Source organism: Dryobates pubescens, chromosome 25 (assembly GCF_014839835.1).
Source record: "Dryobates pubescens isolate bDryPub1 chromosome 25, bDryPub1.pri, whole genome shotgun sequence".
Classification (NCBI taxonomy): Eukaryota; Metazoa; Chordata; class Aves; order Piciformes; family Picidae; genus Dryobates; species Dryobates pubescens.
Window position 1 is genome coordinate 2,967,517 of NC_071636.1, and position 19,540 is coordinate 2,987,056.

The 19,540-nt window shown below is 51.3% G+C and overlaps 1 protein-coding gene across 1 annotated transcript in view; it reads left to right on the forward strand.

Moving 5' to 3' along the window:
- Positions 1-401: 401 nt before the first annotated feature.
- TBX5 (T-box transcription factor 5) overlaps positions 402-19,540 on the forward strand; it is a 47,690-nt gene continuing 28,551 nt past the window's right edge. The window contains exons 1-6 of the mRNA XM_054173065.1: positions 402-500; positions 3,367-3,542; positions 5,233-5,327; positions 8,257-8,376; positions 9,118-9,265; positions 11,498-11,650. Of these exons, the coding sequence (XP_054029040.1) occupies positions 482-500; positions 3,367-3,542; positions 5,233-5,327; positions 8,257-8,376; positions 9,118-9,265; positions 11,498-11,650 (711 nt within the window). The 5' untranslated portion in view covers positions 402-481. The remainder of the gene's footprint in view (positions 501-3,366; positions 3,543-5,232; positions 5,328-8,256; positions 8,377-9,117; positions 9,266-11,497; positions 11,651-19,540) is intronic.

A 19,540-nucleotide genomic window follows, 5' to 3' on the forward strand; every position in this document is an offset into this window, starting at 1 on the left:
GCAGCGCCGAGAACCTGCCCGGAGGAGAGGCAGCGGCCAGCCCGACCCAAACTTTTAATTTTTTTTTTTACTTTAAAAAAAAAAAAATTGGGGTTTGTTGGTTTTTTTTTTTTTTAGATTCTATTTTTAGGTGGGGAGCAGAAGGAGTAGGGTGGAGAAAACTGCATCTTCCAGATCAGGCTGAGAAAGGAGTGGGGGTGGGGGCTTTATCCTAGTCTCAGGATCCTTTCTAGCGCGTCTGACAACCTGGAAGTGTTTGGAGAGAGCAGGAGAGAGAGCGAGAGAGAGAGAGAGAGAAGCAGGCAAGCGGGCTTGCATTGGATAGATTTTTTTTCCTTCCAGGCTGGGTTTTCACATGCTGATCTGCAAATAAATAAATAAAAGGAAATATGCACACGAGAAGCCTGATCCCATTGTAATTTCCATTGCAAAGGGGAAAAACTATACACACACATTAAATATATGGAGATGCATTGATTGCATGGAATTCACCAAGCAAGGTAACAGCTCTTCCATTGCCATGTATGTCCGTCGGTGTCTGTAGTCTGTCTGTGAGTCTGTGCGAGCGAAGCAGAGCGAAAGTGCTTGGCCGGAGGCATTGTGAGACACAAACCGTCTTCAGCGAGGAGCTGCGAGGCCTCGGGAGACGTGGGATGCAAGGGGAATCGGAAGGGGGGCTGCTCTCCCCCGGGGTTCCAGCAGCCGGGTGTGGGGCTGGGGAGAAGGGAGAAGCTGCAACAAAAGCAGAAGGTGGGGATTTCATTTCAATTTTTTGATTCCGTCCCTGTGTTTTCTCCCTCCTGCAAACGCACTTGGTGCTACTTTAGCCAAGCGAGATGCATTTTTCATACAGCCAGCGCGGCCTGGTTCTGTCAAGCTCCATTTCTTCTCAGAAGCTCTTTAAAGGGGAAAAAAAAAATTAGAAGCCACGGATCGCCAATTTCTTTTAGTTGTTGGGGGCTTAGTGTTGGTTCTTTTCCCCCCTTTCTTTCTTTTTTTCTGTCACCCTCCTCCTTTTAAGACAAAATTCTTACCGTATTTATAGCTGATTAATTATGTCGCGACGCAGAGAGCATCGGGCAGAGGGGTTAGAGCTTAGCTGCCATCGCTGGCTCCCTTCTTTGTTTTAATAAATACGCTTTATTTCATGATTTTTTCCTTCTTTTCCCGCCCTCCCTCCCTGCCAACTTTGCCAGCTCAAGGGGAATAAAAGCTCCGAAGCTGCAGGGAAATCGATTTTTAAAAATGGATTAACCGGCACTTCCCAAGGGGGAAAAAAACAACAACAACAACCACCCCAAACCGACAAACCAAAACCAAACCCGAAAACAACAACAAAAATAACCCCGCAAAACCCACAACAGTCCGGGGAGATAAAGGAAAGGGAAGGGGGGGAAAAAAAGGAGGAGGAGGAGGGGGAGAGAAAAGCCTTAAATGGTCCCTGGAGCCGCAGCTCTGTCCCTCAGGCTGTGCCTGGGCCCGGGGTAGCAGCTCCCCAGTACTTTCCGCGCATTTTCCGCTCTCGTAACGGGTTTGCTTCGCTCTCTGGTGCCTCAGTGCAGGGCGCCTGGCTGGTGTGCGGTGGGAAAAGAGCTTTCGGGGAGGGAGGGAGAGAAGGAGGGACGGGGCCACGGACCGTTTCTGTCCATGATCTTTAGCTCTAGCTCTGTGGACTTGGAGTCCCTTCGCTTTTTGTTCTTTTAAATTATATATACGTGTGTGTATATATTACCCAGCAGCAGCAGCAACAGCGAAGATACTTTTCTCCCCCTCCTTATCCACTCCCATTTTTCCTTTGCATTTAAAGGAGAATTGCCTTTCCCCTTACCCCCTCTTTTATTTTTTACCTTTTTAAACCAGCATTTAGATATTGCTGCGAGGATAAAAAAACTCCTTTCAAATCAGCCTCTTGTACTTAAAACTAATATTGCCTCCATATGGTTGGCCGTTCAAAAATGAATCCTCTCCTTTGAAACAGAGTTGGGTTTAGTGTTTTGGGTTGTGTTGGGTTTTTTTTTTCCAAAGTCTACTAAAACTCTAAACTCTTCGAGAACAACAGCAACAAAATCCCTAACAGATAATTCAATTGCTTTTATATTCTATTTTCTTTTATTTTCTTTTCTTTTTTCTTTTCTTTTCTTTTCTTTTCTTTTCTTTTCTTTTCTTTTCTTTTCTTTTCTTTTCTTTTCTTTTCTTTTCTTTTCTTTTCTTTTCTTTTCTTTTTTTTTTTCTTTTTCTTTTATTCTTTTTTTTTCCTCTCTTCTCTTCTCTTCCTCTTCTTTTCTTTTCCTCTTCTTTTCTTTTCCTCTTCTTTTCTGTGATGCTTTGAAAGTTTCCCCGTTTCTCACAGAGCTTTGGAAGCCACGAGAAAATTCTGCTCTTAAAACTTATTTCAGTTGCTCGCATTCAGATAGAAACAGTGTAATTTTAGGCTCGTTTTCTCTCCTGGTACGGTTTTACTCTAAATATTAAGGTTTGCTTCACTCCAACCCAAATTCCCCCAGCCCAAGTGCATGTTCCCTTCCGCAGGGTCTCGACGGATTGATTTATTTGTCTTTTAATATTTTCTTTTCTTCCCCCCCCACCCCCACCCCGTCCATCCTTTGCTTTACTTGCAACTGTGCGGGGTGGGGGAAGGAAAGTTTGGGGTTTGTTTTGGTTAGTTTGTTTTGGTTTGTCTGTAGAGTGCAAGAAGATGACTTTTTTTTTTTCTTTTCCTGGGGGTTATATGGGGGGGCTTCGAGTACCGCTGGCATTTGACTGGTAGAAACTGGTGTGGGGTGAAAAGTCCCATTTCCCTGGGAGAATAGCGGAGGCTTTCAGCTCCCTCGGCCCAGCGAGCCCCAGTGAGGGGAAACTGGAGGTGTTCAAAGCTCGGGAGAAGCTCTGCACCCCTTCACTTCAAACCCTCGACTTCCAGAGTCACTTGTGTGATGAGCTGGCCGTCCCCCCCGCCCCGGTGCTTTGCTGCCTGTGCCCTGCCAGACAGATCTCAAATTCGCTGTTTACCTTTTCCAAAAGATGCATTTAATAATACCACCTCCCCCTTCCCCTCCCTCTCCCCCCCCCACCCCCCCACTTCCCTCCTATTCCACCCCCCTCCCAAATCCTATCATCCCTTGCGGGCTGCGATAATAAATAAAAGTCTTTATTTCTCCCTCTCCCAAAGTTAAAGGGCCTTGTTCCCTCCCCGGGCAGCTGAAGTGAGTTGCGGGTTGCAGTGTGGGGTTTACTGGGCAGCCCAGCCCAGAGCTCCAGCTCCCTCCCCACTGCTGATGTATCTATCTATCTATATATATTTTATTAAACGTCAGCGGTGACTTATGCGTCTCTTATCTCTGCTCTCTCCCCGATGTGTGCCTGCAGTGGGGGATTCGGTGAAGGAAGCTCGTAACATGGCGGATAGCGAGGAAGGCTTTGGGCTCCCGACCACGCCGGCTGACTCGGAAGCCAAAGAGCTGCAGGCTGAAGCCAAGCAAGACACTCAGCTGGGGGCCACCAGCAAGTCGCCCACCTCGCCCCAGGCAGCCTTCACCCAGCAGGTAAAGACCCACGCTCCTCTTTCTTCCCCCCCCCCCCCCCAGCGTCGCTCTTTATTTTCCCTTTTCTTTGCGTTTCCCCCCCCCCCAAATATCAACTTAGCTGGTTGGCTGCTCCTGCTCTGGGTGGTGCTGGGTACTTTTAGGCCCCACGGGAGTGGAAAGACCCACTTATTCGTGGGCCTCATCCTGCTTTAGTGTTCTTTGGGGTGGTGACCAAGCGCTGGACCTGCGGGGAAGTTCATGTGCGAATATTGGGGTTGCTTGGAAGGGCAAGCACTGAAAGGTACCCAAAATAGCGGCCAGGGGAAGGCGCTCATACCCCCCAACAGTCACAGGCGTCCACGCGTGGGTGTGCAAATGCACAGCAGACCCACACAGAGACAGCTCTGTGTGTGCCCCTTTGCCATGGGCTTGGGAGTGCCTGTGCATGTTTCTGTAGGTATGAACATAGAGGTAGCTATAAGCAGCCCTTGCACAGAGGGCACACGCAGATCCAGCCACACTCGGACACACACGGCTCTGCCTGCACCCTGAGGACGGAACGGGGGTGTCACGCGTGGGCACACCCGTAGCGACCTGGGTGCCAGGCTTACCCCCCATAGCCTCTATCATGCCTTTCCTCCAGTCCGGGTGCTGCATGTAGCCGGGACACGCATGGGCTCCCACTCCGGACCCTCTGCCGACCTCTATGCTGCCGGGTCGAGCAGGCCGAGGGGGCAGCGGGCAAGAGCACCCCTCGCTTCTCCTCCTCAGCCGCCACCGGGCGATGCTGGGAGCCGTCCTCCAGCGCTCGGCCCCAACCGTCTCGGGGGGAATGAGGGGTGATGGGAGCAATAGGAGGGGATTTTCTACCGGGATCACCGCTCCTCCGGTGGCTGTGGAGCCTGCCAGGAGAGCCCTGCGTATCCCCCGGCAGGTAAAGCCTCGGAGAGAATCCTCGTTCCGCGGGGCTGCGGACGGGTGGGCACGGCGGGGCTGGTGCGGGCAACTGGTACCGGGTCCGGCCTTGCCCCGGGGCCAGCTTGTGCATTGGGAAACTGCCCCCCCGGAGTGCTTGGCAAGCGGCTTCGGCTTCTTTTGCAGCGGGGGATTATGTGCTTGTTTTGTGTGGGGAGTCCCCTGTACCTCGTACCCCACGGTGGAGGGATGTTTTGTCCCTGAGGTAGCATCTATGATGCCCAGCGAGGGTCTCTCTTCGAGCAGCCACTGTGGTGTGTGGGCTGAAAGTGAGGCAAATCAGGGGAGCAGAGGTGACACCCCACGCTTCTGCAGCCCGCGGGTGTAAATCACTCATAGGAGGCGTGTAAATCTCTGGCTGGCTCTGATGGGCCGGAGCGCTGGAGTATTTCTCCCAGTAACAAACTGGAGCCGGCTCCGGTGGGTTTCCTGCCCTTCCTTCCCCTCCCCTCCCTGGTTACACCAAGGCCCGCAGGATCCTGCTCCAGGCCCTCTTCTTGACTAGCATCACCACACTCCGGCCTGAAATCCCATTTTCCCCAGCTCTGCCCTCAGATTTTCCCGGGAATGCCTCAATCTCCATTACCCCATCGACCGGCCTTTTCCTTCTGAGCTCCCCGGGCGAGGCCATGCGGGGCCCAGCCTCCCTCTCCCCAGCTTCTCCCAGTGGGATTCTCCTTTCCTCTTCCCCGCACGGCTCGGGGCTGACGGTTTGTGCCTTCCTCCTTTGTAGGGTATGGAGGGGATCAAAGTGTTTTTGCACGAACGAGAGCTGTGGCTGAAGTTTCACGAAGTGGGGACGGAGATGATCATAACAAAAGCCGGGAGGTAAGAAATTTGGGGATGCGGGGGGGGCCCTGCATCCCTCTGCGTGGCTGAATCTACCTTTGTGAGTGTTGGGGGTGGGAAGAGGGGGGGGGAATTGCCTACAGGGAGGGGGACAGACAAGAAACACGCGTGTTTGCACAGCTCCCCTCTCCCTGACGTGGAAACAGTCACGTTTGTAGTGTTTGAGACACCCACCCCCCCCCCAATGTGTGTGCCACAGCTTCGGGAGCACCCACAAAGCCCTGCCTGAGCTGCTCGGCGATGCCCCGACCGGGTTGGGGCATGCGGAAAAACGTTATTTTTCCAAGGATATATTCGAGAGGAATTGTTTCTTCTGGCTTCTTTCTTAATCAGAACAGTTGGATCGTTAATCCCAGTTTCAGGCTTTTGGAAACTTTCCAGGCGAAGGCAAGTTGCAATCACTTGGCCAAAAGTTAACCTCGTTTAGAGCAGTTCGCCGCCCGATTTCGTTGCGGTTGTTGTTATTATTATGACAATTCTTCTTCTTATTTAAGGAAGCAGCTCTGCCCTTCTGCATTTTGCAACGCCTTACGCTCTTTACAGAAGTTTCATATTTCATTTCGCTCATCCCGAGGCGAATCCAAGCCGAACCCCTGTCCGCGCTCCTTTTAAAAGTCTATGTGGTTTTGAGCTCCTGTTTATAGACCGATAACGAAGCTGTTGAGCTGCGTAGATAGATTTGTCCGCAAATAAACCGGGTTGTGGGGTGGGGTTTTTTTGCGGGTCTAACTGCGTCCAGATCCCAGTTTCTAGATGTGTCTGTTTGTCTGCGTGGGTGTGTGGAAACAAAAATCTACAACCTCGCAAATCCCGCTTTATTGGGGCTGAGCATAATCGATTCCATCGCTGCCTCAGCACCCCTGCTCCATGCGTATTTCTCTGTGCGCGTTAGAGGCGATTTAACGTTATCCTTATTGATTAATGTTTAATGCTAATGTTAAATTGAAGGGAGCCTGAGCCAGCGCGACCCAGTGAAATAACCTCTCCAGTGCCGTCGGTAAACTGGGGCTAGCCCAAGAAAAACTTTCCCCCCACCCTCCCCACGTTGTGATTTGGAATTAAAATCCTCGTAGGAAGGGAGGGGAGATTAAAAACAAAACAAACAAACAAAAATCCCTCTATGGGAAGAATTTAATAGCTTTAGATTCCGAGGGCACAATAAACAACGTGGAGTCAAACTTTCATTTTGCTCTGTCATCTGGTATTTGTTGTGGTTTCCCAAAATTTGCCTGAAGAGGGAGGGGGGAAAAAATAATACCGAGCTGGTTGTGTAAAGTTTTAGCCAGCGGAGCTGTCTCCCGGCTCGCCTTTTTCTTGGAAAGAAGGGAAAAATAATAATAATACTAATGGGATTGAAGAAGGTTTTTGTGTAGTAAGGAGGTGGCACGAAGAGCGAAGAGATGATGGGAAAGGGTTAGGGTCCTGACGCCCCTCGATGTTGGGATGCGGGCTAGGGGAGGGAAGGGACCTTCCAACCCTCCCCTCCCCCCCCCCCAAGTTCAATGGGAAAAGAGGGAAGGGGGAAAAAAAAAAAAAAAAAGGAAAAAAAGAAAAAGAGAGGAGAAAAAAAAGGGCAAAAGGCAGCGGAGGGAAGGAGACATAAACCACCTTGCAGAAATTTCAAACAAAAATCGCAGCAGCGGACAGAAAGCTCATCTGGAGAGCAATAAAACGAAGGTTTACAGCGCGGGGGCTTCAGGGCAGTGTGCGTGTGTGTAGGGGGGGTGGGATACGGGGCAGGTTCCTTTATTTGTCTCGTTCCCCGCGTTTATTGTTGGAGAAATCCGTGCTCTTGCTGGTCAGGTGTTTTCGACGGGGTTTTACAGAGCATTCCTCAGGTAGTTCCTTGGTCCTTAAAACCTTAAAGCCAAACCCCGTCGCTTTTCCTACTTTCCTTTTCTCCTTTTTTTTTGGGGGGGGTGGTAGCATTTTGTCCCCCCCCTACGCCTTCCAGCTTTTTACAGGCGAATTAACCCCCCCCCACCCCACCCCCCCAGCCTAGATGCTCTATCGCAGAGATAAGAGGCCGAGCCGGGATCAGAGCGCAGTATTTTTAGAGGTGTGGGGGTTTTGTTTATGCGTGGTTTAAGTCCAGGGCTACATTTTCATCTGCTTTATTTTTAAATATTTGGAAAGCTCGAGCTAAAATAACACCAGAGGTTTAAGTCGCTGCCTTGGAGCAATGGAAAATATTTCGAAGAGCCCCCGTCCTCCGTGTGTATCCAAGGGCTTGTCAGGTGTGGCTGCTGATTGTAGGCATCCAGACTTTGGTGTCACACCTGAGGCTTTGGAGGGGGGTTGTTTATTATCTCCACGGCGAGCCCTTAATACACATTGGGGGCGGGGAAGGTGTGGGGGGATTGAAATAAACGCATTTAAATGCACATATGTATAGAAATATAGATATATTTTTACTTCTTTTGGCACATCTCCCCCCTCCTGTTCTAGCGTTTCGTGGATGAGGGGAAGTAACTCGCTTCCAAAAGTTCTCACGGTCAGATTTGTTCAGAGAAGGAAGAGTCAAAGTCCTGGTGCGACAAAGCTTTAATTAATAAATCAGACAGCAAAGCTAGCGCGAATAAAAATACGACTAGTCGAGCAAGGACGCGAGTAGGTGAATAAATAACACACACCCCCCTCGCCTTACAGTTGCGGTTCTGCCTTGATAAGCTGGGACTCGAACAGCAGCACCCAAACACCTTCCCTGGCTCTCGGGGAAGGCTGCACCCCCTCTTCTGCCTCAGCCTTTTGGGAAAGTCCATCTGAGAGCGCTGAGTTGGCCTTTTTGTTAAACCATTCGCCCTCCTCAGCTTCTCCCTCGCAGACACCGACACGAAACCACCCTGGAAAACTTTCTCTTCTATTACGCTTACTTACTGCGTTTTTTGTTTGTTGCTGTCTTTAATAGGCGTATGTTCCCCAGTTACAAAGTGAAGGTCACTGGGCTCAATCCCAAAACCAAATACATTCTGCTGATGGATATTGTACCAGCGGACGACCACAGATACAAATTTGCTGATAATAAATGGTATGCACGCGTGGGGGGGGGGGGGAAAGGAAAGGGAAGGGAGCTTTTTGGGCAGCAGAGGGTGGGGATACCCTTAGATCAACAGCTCGTCGTCCTTTTTCCCTTGCAAAGGAGGGGTGGGCTTCAAGCGCTTCACCTGAGCTGCTCCCATAGCTTTTGAGAGAGAAATGCACCCAAAAAGGGGGGGAAAAAAAAGGAGAGAGAAAAAAAAAAGGAGAAAAGCCCGTTGTAATTAGCTAACGATAACTAATCCGGTTTGGTGATTGGATTATTGGCTGTTGTGGAGCAGATACTTTAATCATATTAAAGAAGGGACTGTCTCCGGGCAGGAAAATTCTTAAGTATTGGTACCTGGTCCATCCTTTGCTCCTGTCGGTAATTAGAGGAAGGGAGGGGGGAGGGGGGAAGGATGGGGTTAAACGGGGAAAGAGCGAGAGCCATCTCTGACGGGAAAAGTGCCAAAGAGCTCAATTAATCCCCCGAGCAAGGTCTGTAAACGCCTTTTCTCCCCGAGCGAGGCGTGACTCTCCGGAACCGAGTATCGGGATACCTGAGTGGGAGGAAGCCCATGGGAGGGGTTGGATAAGGGGAGCAGCGCCCCAGGAGAGGGACCCCACCAGAGGGAATGTGTAGGCAGCAGGAGCCCATGGGAGGGGATGGCTGAAATGTGTGGGAAGCAGGAGACTACGGAAGGGTGGAGTGTGTCCCCCACCGGCAGCTCAGTGCTGTGTCCCCACGCAGGTCGGTGACGGGGAAGGCAGAGCCGGCCATGCCCGGAAGGTTGTACGTTCACCCCGATTCCCCGGCTACTGGTGCCCACTGGATGAGGCAACTGGTTTCCTTCCAGAAGCTGAAACTCACCAACAACCACCTCGATCCATTCGGACATGTAAGTACCAGGAGTGGGGGAGACGAGGAGTGCTACTAGGGGGTCCCACGCGTGCTCACGCCGCTGTCCCACGGCGTGTCCTGCACCCACAAGTGGTCTCCCTCCCTATTGCCAGCGCCTCCAATATCAAGGCACCCCCAAACAAGTTGTGTTGGTGGGGTGGACTCCATATTGCCCCCTCAAAATGTAAGCATAAACCTTCAAAATGTGTTGTTTCGTAGCACCGTGTAGGAATTGATTACAGCCCCCCCCCCCCCCCCACCCCCGGGGGCTGGAGTCCACGAGTGGGTGAAATGTCCTTGGTATAAATGATTCCTTAACTACCTGGTTTGAAGCTCCTGGAGAAAGCCCAGGCTCACTGCCTCCCTGAATTCGGCCGACAGGTAAAAATCGATCCGACATCATTATCCAAGGATGTGGAACTTCAAACCACGTGGATCCCTCGATCCCAAATAATTCCCAACAATAATTAAAGACGGTATCAAATAAAAATAATAATAATAAAAAGGTAAAATCCCCCCCTAGAGCTTCTTGTACATTAAAAAACCCCAAACCCCCACCCCAAAGAGTCTTTGCTAGGCTCGGGGGGCTGCGAAAGTCGGTGTGAATTCTGCAGCCAGAAACAGCCCTCCTCGGGAGGTCTCCCAAGATGCCTGTGAGCAAATATATATAAATATATGCCTGTATGAATAATATAGATATCTATTAAAATACACATATAATTACTTAAGTGGCCACGCGAATCCAGACCCCCACCGTCCTTCTCCAAGAGTGCATTTTTCTCGGGTTTCAACGCTTCATGGTTTTGTTTTCTTTTCCTTCGCCCCTTCCTCCCCCCCTTTTCCCCCAAGTTAGTTTCTTTTTTCCTTCGATTTTTAATGCTAAATCTTGTGCTGTTAAATCCTCTCCCACGTGAGCGCTAAGAAGCGAAATGTGTGTGTGTGCGGGTTGCTGCTGGGGAGAGTGGCTGGACAGACCCCCCAGCCCACCCCAGTGCTGAGCATCTTCTGGAAGATGCCAGTTGAGAGCAACTGGAAGGCCAGGGATGGGTTGATTTCTCTTTCCCCCCACCCTCCCACCCCCCGCTTCAGTTTATTATTCTTATTTTCTTTTCTTTTTGCCTTGAGCTGAGGGCAAAGAGGTTCCCAAGCGCAGCTTTCCGGGTCCTTCCCCACTCCGCTCCCGGGAAGAGGGAGGGAAGAGCGGGGACTCCACATCAGTGCAGCGGTGGGGCCCTCTCCCACTTCTCGAACTGGTTTTGGGGAGTCGTCCGGGGAAAGAGGGGGTGGATCCAGGCCAGGCATCCCTTCCCTGCTGCGAACAGGAGGTTCTCGGGAAAAAGTCCCTTTAAAGAACCCAAAGGAGCCGAGGGGACAATAAGGGACTTCAGAGGCGGAGCTGCACCAGGAGACTCTCAATTAGAGTCGCTGTAATGAAATTAAAAACCATTAGATCGTTCACCGTTGATGTCTACGACTTTCTTGGATGTCAAAGCAATTTGCTTAAACCCCCGGGACGGGGGAGGCGGCGGCGGGGCGCTCTGCGTCTCGCTGTCGCCAGGGTCCCGGCAGTCATTATCGTGACCGAGCGGCCCCCCGCCACCTTCCCCCGCGATTAACCCGGGACCGAGCAGGGACCGCTTTTTATCTGGAGCACAGAGCGTCCCCTCCACCCTCCTCTCCCATCCTCTGCGGGTGGCTGGCGGTGGGGGACGACAGGACACACTCTAAATCCCCCCCAGCCCTCCGCTCCCCTCCCACCTTTGCCCTCCTTGGGGTGTATGTTGGGGTGAGATGCCCAGGCCGTGGCGATGGTGAACTGAGAGTTTTGGAGAGGCTGTGAAGGGCCTGGAGAAGTGGAAAGTCCCCATGAGATGCTGGTTCAGGAAGCCAAGGCGTTGGGGGAGCAGCTCGGTGCCCAGGGGGCACAGCAGGGGCAAAGCAGCAGGGGCCCCGGGCCGGTGTTGGGCTGAGAGCACCTTTCACAGTCACCCAGCCCTGATCCTGAGGGGCTCCTTGGTTGGGGGGCGGTAAGGTTTTAATGAGAGATGTCCCTCAACCCTTCACCTAAATCAGCCCTTCTAGGGGAGTCCTGAGCGATGAGTTAGGGGCAGGGGATGAGAGGACCTGCGGGCCCCTTTAACTTGGCAGTGGAGGGGGTGTGGGGGGGATTGCGCCGCGCTGTGTCCCCTCCATTCCCACGGGATATCTTTCTGCTTCTCTCCTTGCTCAGATCATCCTCAACTCCATGCACAAATACCAGCCCCGGCTCCACATCGTGAAAGCCGACGAGAACAACGGCTTCGGCTCCAAAAATACCGCCTTCTGCACCCACGTCTTCCCGGAGACCGCCTTCATCGCCGTCACCTCTTACCAAAACCATAAGGTGAGGGGCTGGGCCGGTCCCCGCACCACTAAACCGCGACCCCTCCCCGGCCCCCATCTCCCTGTCTCGCTGCTTCTCGGATCCCTTTCCCTTCACCTCTTCATCCCCGCTTTTTCTTTCCCTTCACCTCTTCATCCCCGCTTTTTCTTTCCCTTCACCTCTTCATCCCCGCTTTTTCTTTCCCTTCACCTCTTCATCCCCGCTTTTTCTTTCCCTTCACCTCTTCATCCCCGCTTTTTCTTTCCCTTCACCTCCTCACCCACCTTCCTTTTCCCTTCTTTTTTTTCTTTCCCCACTCCTCCTTTATGTCTTCCTTTCCCCTATCTTTCCCCCCCTTCACATTCTCCTTTTTTCCCCCCTTCACCTTTCCCCCTCTTTCTTTTTTTTCTGTCTCGTTTTCCCTTCTTCCTCCTCTCCTTTCCCTCCTTCTCGTTCCTTTCCCCCTTTCTCCTTTCCCTTCTTTCTGTTTTGGTTTTTTTTTCTCTCACCATACACCCATCCCATTGCCTCTGTTATTCCTGGCCACACATACAAAACATCTCAAGATGGGGCTCAGGGCGAGCCGAGGGGGAATGAGCTCAGCAGGATGGTTTGCTCAGAGAGGAGACGACCAAGCGGGGAAGTTGGCTTTATCTCCTTCCACTCCCCCCACCCGCGATCGCTCAAAGCCCTCTAATCTGGCCAGGGGAGCCCGGCGCTCCCCTCCGTGGCTGGGGCGCTGATAACCCGGGCTCCGGCCCTTTGTTTGGGGACCGGCTCCTTCCCCGGGCCCTGCGGGGAGGTCGGCGGGGGGCTGCGGGCTTGGCAGGCGGGAGGCCCGGGCAGGAAAGGGAGGCTCTGTGCCTGAAATCAGCTCCTCGCCTGCCCAAGCTAAACAGAGGGAAAACCACCAAGAATATGGATCAATGTACTCGGTTTAGTTGCAAGAGAGTTAATTTTCTTAGAAAGAAGGGTTTTCTTGGAGTGCTGCCTGGCACTGCCACCCTTCTCTGCTTCTTGGGAGTGTTGTCCCTCTCTTCCCGCTGCTTGGCTTTTGGGCATCCCAGTCCATCAAGAAAGAAGGAGGAGAAGGTGCAGAGCTGAGGGCTGTGGTAGCTCCCAGCAGATGCTTTTCACCAGCTGCTGCTCACCACTGCCCGCAGACCCCCATAACCCCTCTGCAGGGCAGAGCCCTGTGAAACCCAAATTTTCCTTTGGGGAAAAAGAGCAAATTCCTCCCCCAGTCGCATAGAAAGCGATTACCACAACCTTTTAGTTGTACTTACGGGCGGGCAGGCTGGCTCCTTTGCACTTGACAGAGAGAAATAATCGCTTTTCAACTGGGGAAAGGTCATTTAACACCCAGGACAAATCCTGGATGCTTTCCTGGAGGTGTAAGTAGGAAGCTCCTAAACCTGTGCAAGATGATTGTATTTCCTTCATCCATCAGTTGGCAAGGAAAAGGCAGAGAGCAAGGGAAGGCTGGAGAAGGAAGAATGTTTCACCGTAACTAGGGAGAAAAGAAAATACTTCCCTGCCCTTTAAAATGGGAGCTATTGGCACAGCCAGGACGAGCAAACCAAATCCAAATTGAGTCCTCGCCAAATTATGCCTTTAAATTATAACTCCACTGTGGATGCTATAAAAATCGACTTTAACTTCTGCCTGGATGGATTCGGGGAAAGAATATAATATTTAATAGAACTGGGAGTTAATAAAACAGGACACACTGCTCGCTTTTAAAGGGCTGCTCCCTCGGAAAGAAACAGACCTGAGCTTAACGGCTCGCCTCTGAAGGAAGCGGAGGGCTGGGTTTATAGACAAAAGGCATTGTCATGCAAATACACCCCCCCCCCCCCCCCCCCCCGAAAAAGAATGGGAAGGGGGGGGGGGAAGCAAAAGAGGAACCCTTGTAAGCACAGTAGTTTGGGAAAAGTGCCACATTAGGAGGAGCAGGAATATTTGATTGTAAATCAGCAACATCTGGCTGATAAGGAATGACAGCTGCGCATCCGTCTCTGTCAAAACACACGCCCTGACAAACACATGAATCCCTACAGGCGCACACACACACACACGGAGCCCAACAGACACATGCACCCACGTGTAGACACCACCACAAGTTTTACACACCCCCTTACACGTTTTAGATGCACATTCATCTCCCCCTCCACCCCAGCCCCAGCGCACGCATTCCTCTCCTTGCCGCGCTGGATCCTTTTGGGGGGGGTGTGGGGGAAACAAATAAAGAGTAGCCCTAGCCCCAAGATAAAGACCCGACTGAGAAAGATAGAGCCATAAAAATAAACCAGGGAATGATCTACCCTAAATGGCAGCTCCCTCCAGGGAAGGGAATCCAAATTTGCTGCCTGCCCCGGTGCAGAGGGAGACGAACGCTGGGGTTGAGGCAACGCACAGCTGACGCCGTTGCAGATGCTGGCTGTGAACAAGGAGTAACATCCTTCTGCACAGCTGAGTGGCAAGAGGGGGGACTTTTCTGCAGCCAGAAACTCGAGTTCAGCTTTCACAGCTGAGATGTTCCTTGGCGAAACCTCTCTGTGCTCAGACTGCACTGCCTGTTGCCATAAGCGATTGCAGTCCCCACCACTCTGTGTCTGCTCCCCAAGAATCATTTGCCTGCTCATCCCCACAGCTTTTCAGTGCACTACTTGTTGTTTTCCTCACTTGAAGCCATCTCTCTTTCACCTCCACCCCTTACCTGTAGCACCTCTTTCATACAAACTTCCCCAATCACCCCCAGTCTGCACACACCAAGAGATTTTTAGGCATCTTTTTTTATACACCCACATATGTTACATGCACCTACCACAGGATGGTTTGGGTTGGAAGAGACCTTAATGATTATCTAGTTCCAACCCCCCCACCATGGGCAGGGACACCTTCCACTGGATCAGGCTGCTCAAGGCCTTGAACAACCTGGCATTCACAGCCACCTTGGGCAACCTGCTCCAGTGTCTCACCACCCTCACTGTAAAGAATTTCTTCCTAATCTCCAGTTGAAATTTCCCCTCCTCAGTCTTCAATCCATTCCCTCTCATCCTACCACAACAAGCCCTTGTTAAAAGTCCCTCTCCAGCTTTCTTGTAACCCCCTTCACATGCTGGAGTATGTGCAGAAGTGACCTAGGTGGATGTGTTTGAGGGTTCAGGAGCTGGGTTGTGTGATAGTATTAATTGCAGGACCTGCCCACGACTGCGCTGGAGTCTGTGCTTACACAGCCTGGGGAAATATCTGCCCGGTTTCAGCTCCCTCAATTTATTTCCATAGTGCAGCTGCTATCCCGAGCTAGGGGTTTGTGCTTATTTCCCCTGATGTTTTAGACAGCCTGAAAAGATATTTAAGCACCCTGGGATCCCACCCTACTCCCCAAAAGGAGGCTTAAACCGCCGAGAACCTTTGGCTAAAGTTTTCAGTGTGGTTGTCGACAGCTTGGTCGACCACTTCCCCTCCCCACCACCCTCTTCTCTACAACCCTGGGGGGAAAACACCAAATCCCCCAGAAATACTGAGGTGTTAAAGTAGGTCAGAGGCACATTTCATTTCCTTGCCATTTACACAATGGGGGCTTGCAATCAGGTTGCTTCCCAAATGTTAACTTCCCCTGCAGTTAAAGGTTGTTCTGCTGCAGCTTAAATCATTGTGTTACTAGCTTGTATTTATTAGGTACTAGCTCTCTGCTTAGGACCAGGAAATGAACCCTAATAGACAGAAATAATTAAGGTTCTGCCCTCTTGAGGGTTCTTTCAAAAGCAAGAATTCACAACAATTATTCTCATTAATTTTTACAACCTGCTTTCCCCTTTAGCTGGGCTTGGGCTTTATATTGTGGGGTTTTTTTTCCCCCTCAGGATATCCAGTTTTATGCTGATTTTTTTCTTTGTATTCACCCCCCTCCTAAGTTATTTAACATTCTTGGTAGTCCCAATGCTTCTCAAGAAGCATTAGCCCCAGGTGGGATCCTACAGGCACCCTGCAATGCTACATACACCACAGCAATGCAGGGATGAAGACTAAGTTCATAGAATCAATAAGGTTGGAAAAGGCCTCAGAGATCATCAAGTCCAACCTAGCACCCAACACCTCCTGACTATCTAAACCATGGCTTCTGGTGCCACATCCAGTCCCCTCTTGAACACCTCCAGGGATGGGGACTCCACCACCTCCCTAGGCAGCACATCCCAATGGCCAATCTCTCTTGCTGGGAAGAACTTTCTCCTCCCCTGCAGCCTAAACTTCCCCTGGCACAGCTTGAGACTGTGCCCTCTTGTTCTGGGTGCCTGGGAGAAGAGACCAACCCCCATCTGGCTACAACCTCCCTTCAGGTAGTTGTAGACAGCAAGAAGGTCTCCCCTGAGCCTCCTTTTTTCCAGGCTAAGTAACCCCAGCTCCCTCAGCCTGTCCTCATAGGGCTGTGCTCCAGACCTCTCCCCAACCTCATTGTCCTTCTCTGGACACGTTGATGCACTCTCAGATAGCTGCTGGGTGTGGAGAAGCATGCTGCTGGGCTTCCTGAATATATCAGTTCACCCTAACCCTAGAAAGGTCTCTGAGCTGAAGAAGTGCTGTTAAGTTAGCCAAGTCAGCTGGTGCTCCATCCTGCCAGATTTTGGAGAGCTGGCTGTGAGGATCTTCTCCAAGCATGTGGCTTTTTGCTCCTCTGTGGGGGCATCTTGCAGGGTTGAGTAGGTGTAGCTTCTGCTAGAGGCAGGCAGCTCAATTCTCCTTGTCTTTGGTTGCAGGTAGCCACTTCCATTACTTCAGCAGAGGCCACCAATGTGGTGGTCTGGCTGGCATTTCAGAGTACCTCCTTGCAGAGACTGGACCATGTCCAGTCCTGGGGTTAACTGAGATGAGGCCATGAATCTCCTCTTCATTGCCTGGACTGCTGGTGTCTGTGCAGCCCTTCTTTGCTCAGGGACCACAGTGAGCTCTTCTCACTGTCTGGATCCAGGGCTTTTCAGATCTCCACTCTCCTCTGCTTAGTCTAGTGCTTTGGTGGCAGAGTGCTTCCTTCAGGAGATCTTGCTCCTGCACAACCTGTGTCTGAACGAGTCCTGCCTCTCTCTGCCCTTCTGCCTTTGCTCTTGCCCCTGCCTCCCTCTCAGACCTGGGACAGGATGCTTGTCTAGCCCTGGCTCCCCAGCCCTTTTTGGTTCTCAATCTGCACACTCTGCCTGAGCTCTGAAAAGACATCCTATCTCTCTCCAGCCTCACTCGCCTTCCTGACCCATCTCCTTCCCCCAGCTCAACACTGTGCAAGGTCTGCCTCTTCTCATCCTCGGTTCTTGTGTCCCAGTTCAGCTGACAGCCTCCTCAATGAGCACCTCTGTCTCACAACAGTACCTCCAACCAGCTACTGGCACTCAGTCCCTCCCATTTCCTTTACTGGCTTCTGGGTTCAGCATCTTCTTCCTCTTGCCAGCAGCGTGTAGGGAGCCAGCAGGTCTTCCTTCAGCCTCCTTTTCTTCAGGCTGAACAACCCCAGTTCCTTCATGTGCTCCTCACCAGACCTTGTCTCCAGACCCTTTATCTGCTTTGCTGCCCTTCTCTGAACCTGCTCCAGCCCTTCAATGTCCTTCCTGTAGTGAGGGGTCCAAAACTGAAGCCAATATTAGAAGTGAAGACTATTACTTGTTGCTTGTGTCTGGGCAAGACTAGCAATGGAAGCTCCAAAATATTGTTTCCTCTGTCCCATGAAGACAGATTGAGAGGGTTGGGGCTGTTCAGTCTGGAGAAGAGAAAGCTCCAAGGAGACCTAATTGTAGCCTTCAAGGATTTGAAGGGGGCTACAGGAAAGCTGGGGAGGGACTTTTGAGGGTGTCAGGTAGCAACAGGACTAGGGGGAATGGAACAAAACTGGAAATGGGTAGATTCAGATTGGATGTTAGGAAGAAATTCTTCCCCATGAGGGTGGTGAGAGCCTGGCACAGGCTGCCCAGGGAGGTGGTGGAAGCCTCAGCCCTGGAGGTTTTTGCGGCCAGGCTGGATGTGGCTGTGAGCAACCTGCTGTAGTGTGAGGTGTCCCTGCCCATGGCAGGGGGGTTGGAACTGGCTGAGCCTTGAGGTCCCTTCCAACCCTGACAATTGTGTGATTCTACCACTTGTCGCCAGCCCTATAGAGACAAACACCATACAAAGACAGGACTGTGCAGAAAGAAAACAGAAGAGTAAAGCATTTTCCCTGGACCTAACTAGATACAAAGCAACATTTTGTCATGCTGGAGCTAAAGCTGCCACTGGAAATGTCTCAGCAGAAGCGCTTTGTGGTCAGTTAGCCCAGAGAAAGGAGCTCAGAGGAGCGGCACTGAGCTTCCACTGGGAACTGTCACTTCCCGTTAAAGTGAAGATGAACTCATAGGTCAGACAAGCCCTGAGAAGTGTAAATCTGGGAGGCTTCACCTTGGAAGGCTCTCATCTCAGAAGGGTCTGCAGCAGGTTTAGAAATCAGCGGTCAGCAGCAAACTTTGCCATCAGTTTCTTGCAGCCGTGAATATGCAGACCGAGCCCCAGGGTAGTGTTGAGCCTGTGTGACATAACCTAGCCCTGGGCACTCCATCTTAATGACCTCTCAGGACTCTGTGTTTTCTTTTTATTTGTCATGATGTAATTGTCAGTTGACTTTCTGACAGCTTTTTCTTCCCTTCTCCTCCCTCCCCTTCCCCCCCCTCCCCTGCAGTGAGTTACAGTCAATTAAGCAGAGTTTTGCTACGGCAAAGCTGATCCAGAAGAAGGTTATTTCCACCCACTCGTTTGCTTTTCCACCTCCAAAAGACTTTGCAAGCCAGGCTAAAGCAAACAAAATATCTCCCACAGGTTGTTTTCTAAAGCAGGGATCCACCAACTTGTTTTAGAATCATAGAATCAACAAGGTTGGAAAAGACCTCGAGGATCATCAAGTCCAACCTGTCACCCCAGACCTCATGACTACTTCTTCCCAACATCCAGCCTAAACCTCCCCTGGCACAGCTTGAGACTGTGTCCTCTTGGTTTGGTGCTGGTTGCCTGGGAGAAGAGACCAACCCCCACCTGGCTACAACCTCCCTCCCTGTAGTTGTAGAGAGCAAGAAGGTCTCCCCTGAGCCTCCTCTTCTGCAGGCTAAGCAACCCCAGCTCCCTCAGCCTCTTCTCCCAGGGCTGTGCTCCAGACCCCTCCCCAGCTTTGTTGCCCTTCTCTGGACACCTTCCAGCATCTCAACATCTTTCCTAACCTGAGGAGCCCAGAACTGGACCCAGGACTCAAGCTGTGGCCTAACCAGTGCTGAGTACAAGGGCAGGTTGACTTCCCTGCTCCTGCTGCCACAGATGGCCACAGATGGTCCAGAAACCATCCAAAAGGTTGGATAATGCCCATTATTCATTGCAGAGGTGTCACCACCTTCTCATAGACACCAACAGGCAGCTGCTTTATGGATTGCAAAGTTGATTACCTAATTATATCCAGGGACTCGATGATCTTTGAGGTCTTTTCCAACCTTATTGATTCTATGATCCTATAGAACAGGAGGACACCGTCTCAAACTGCCCCAGGGAAAGTTTAGGCTGGAGGTGAGGAAAAAGTTCTTCCCAGAGAGAGTTGTTAGCCATTGGAATGTGCTGCCCAGGGAGGTGGTGGAGTCACCATCACTGGAGGTGTTTAGGAAGAGACTGGGTGGGGTGACTGGTGCCATGGTTTAGTTGATTAGATGGTGCTGGGTGATAGGTTGGATTGGATGATCTTCAAGGTCTTTTCCAACCTGGTTAATTCTACCCTACCCTTTCCTACCCTACCTTACCCTACCCTACCCTTTTGGTTGTTTACCCTTCTCTTTGAAGTCTGAAATGTGTGACCAACAAAGCTCAGTGTCCTATTTCTGCACTAAATCAGGTCCTGACTGGATGGGAAAGGGGACA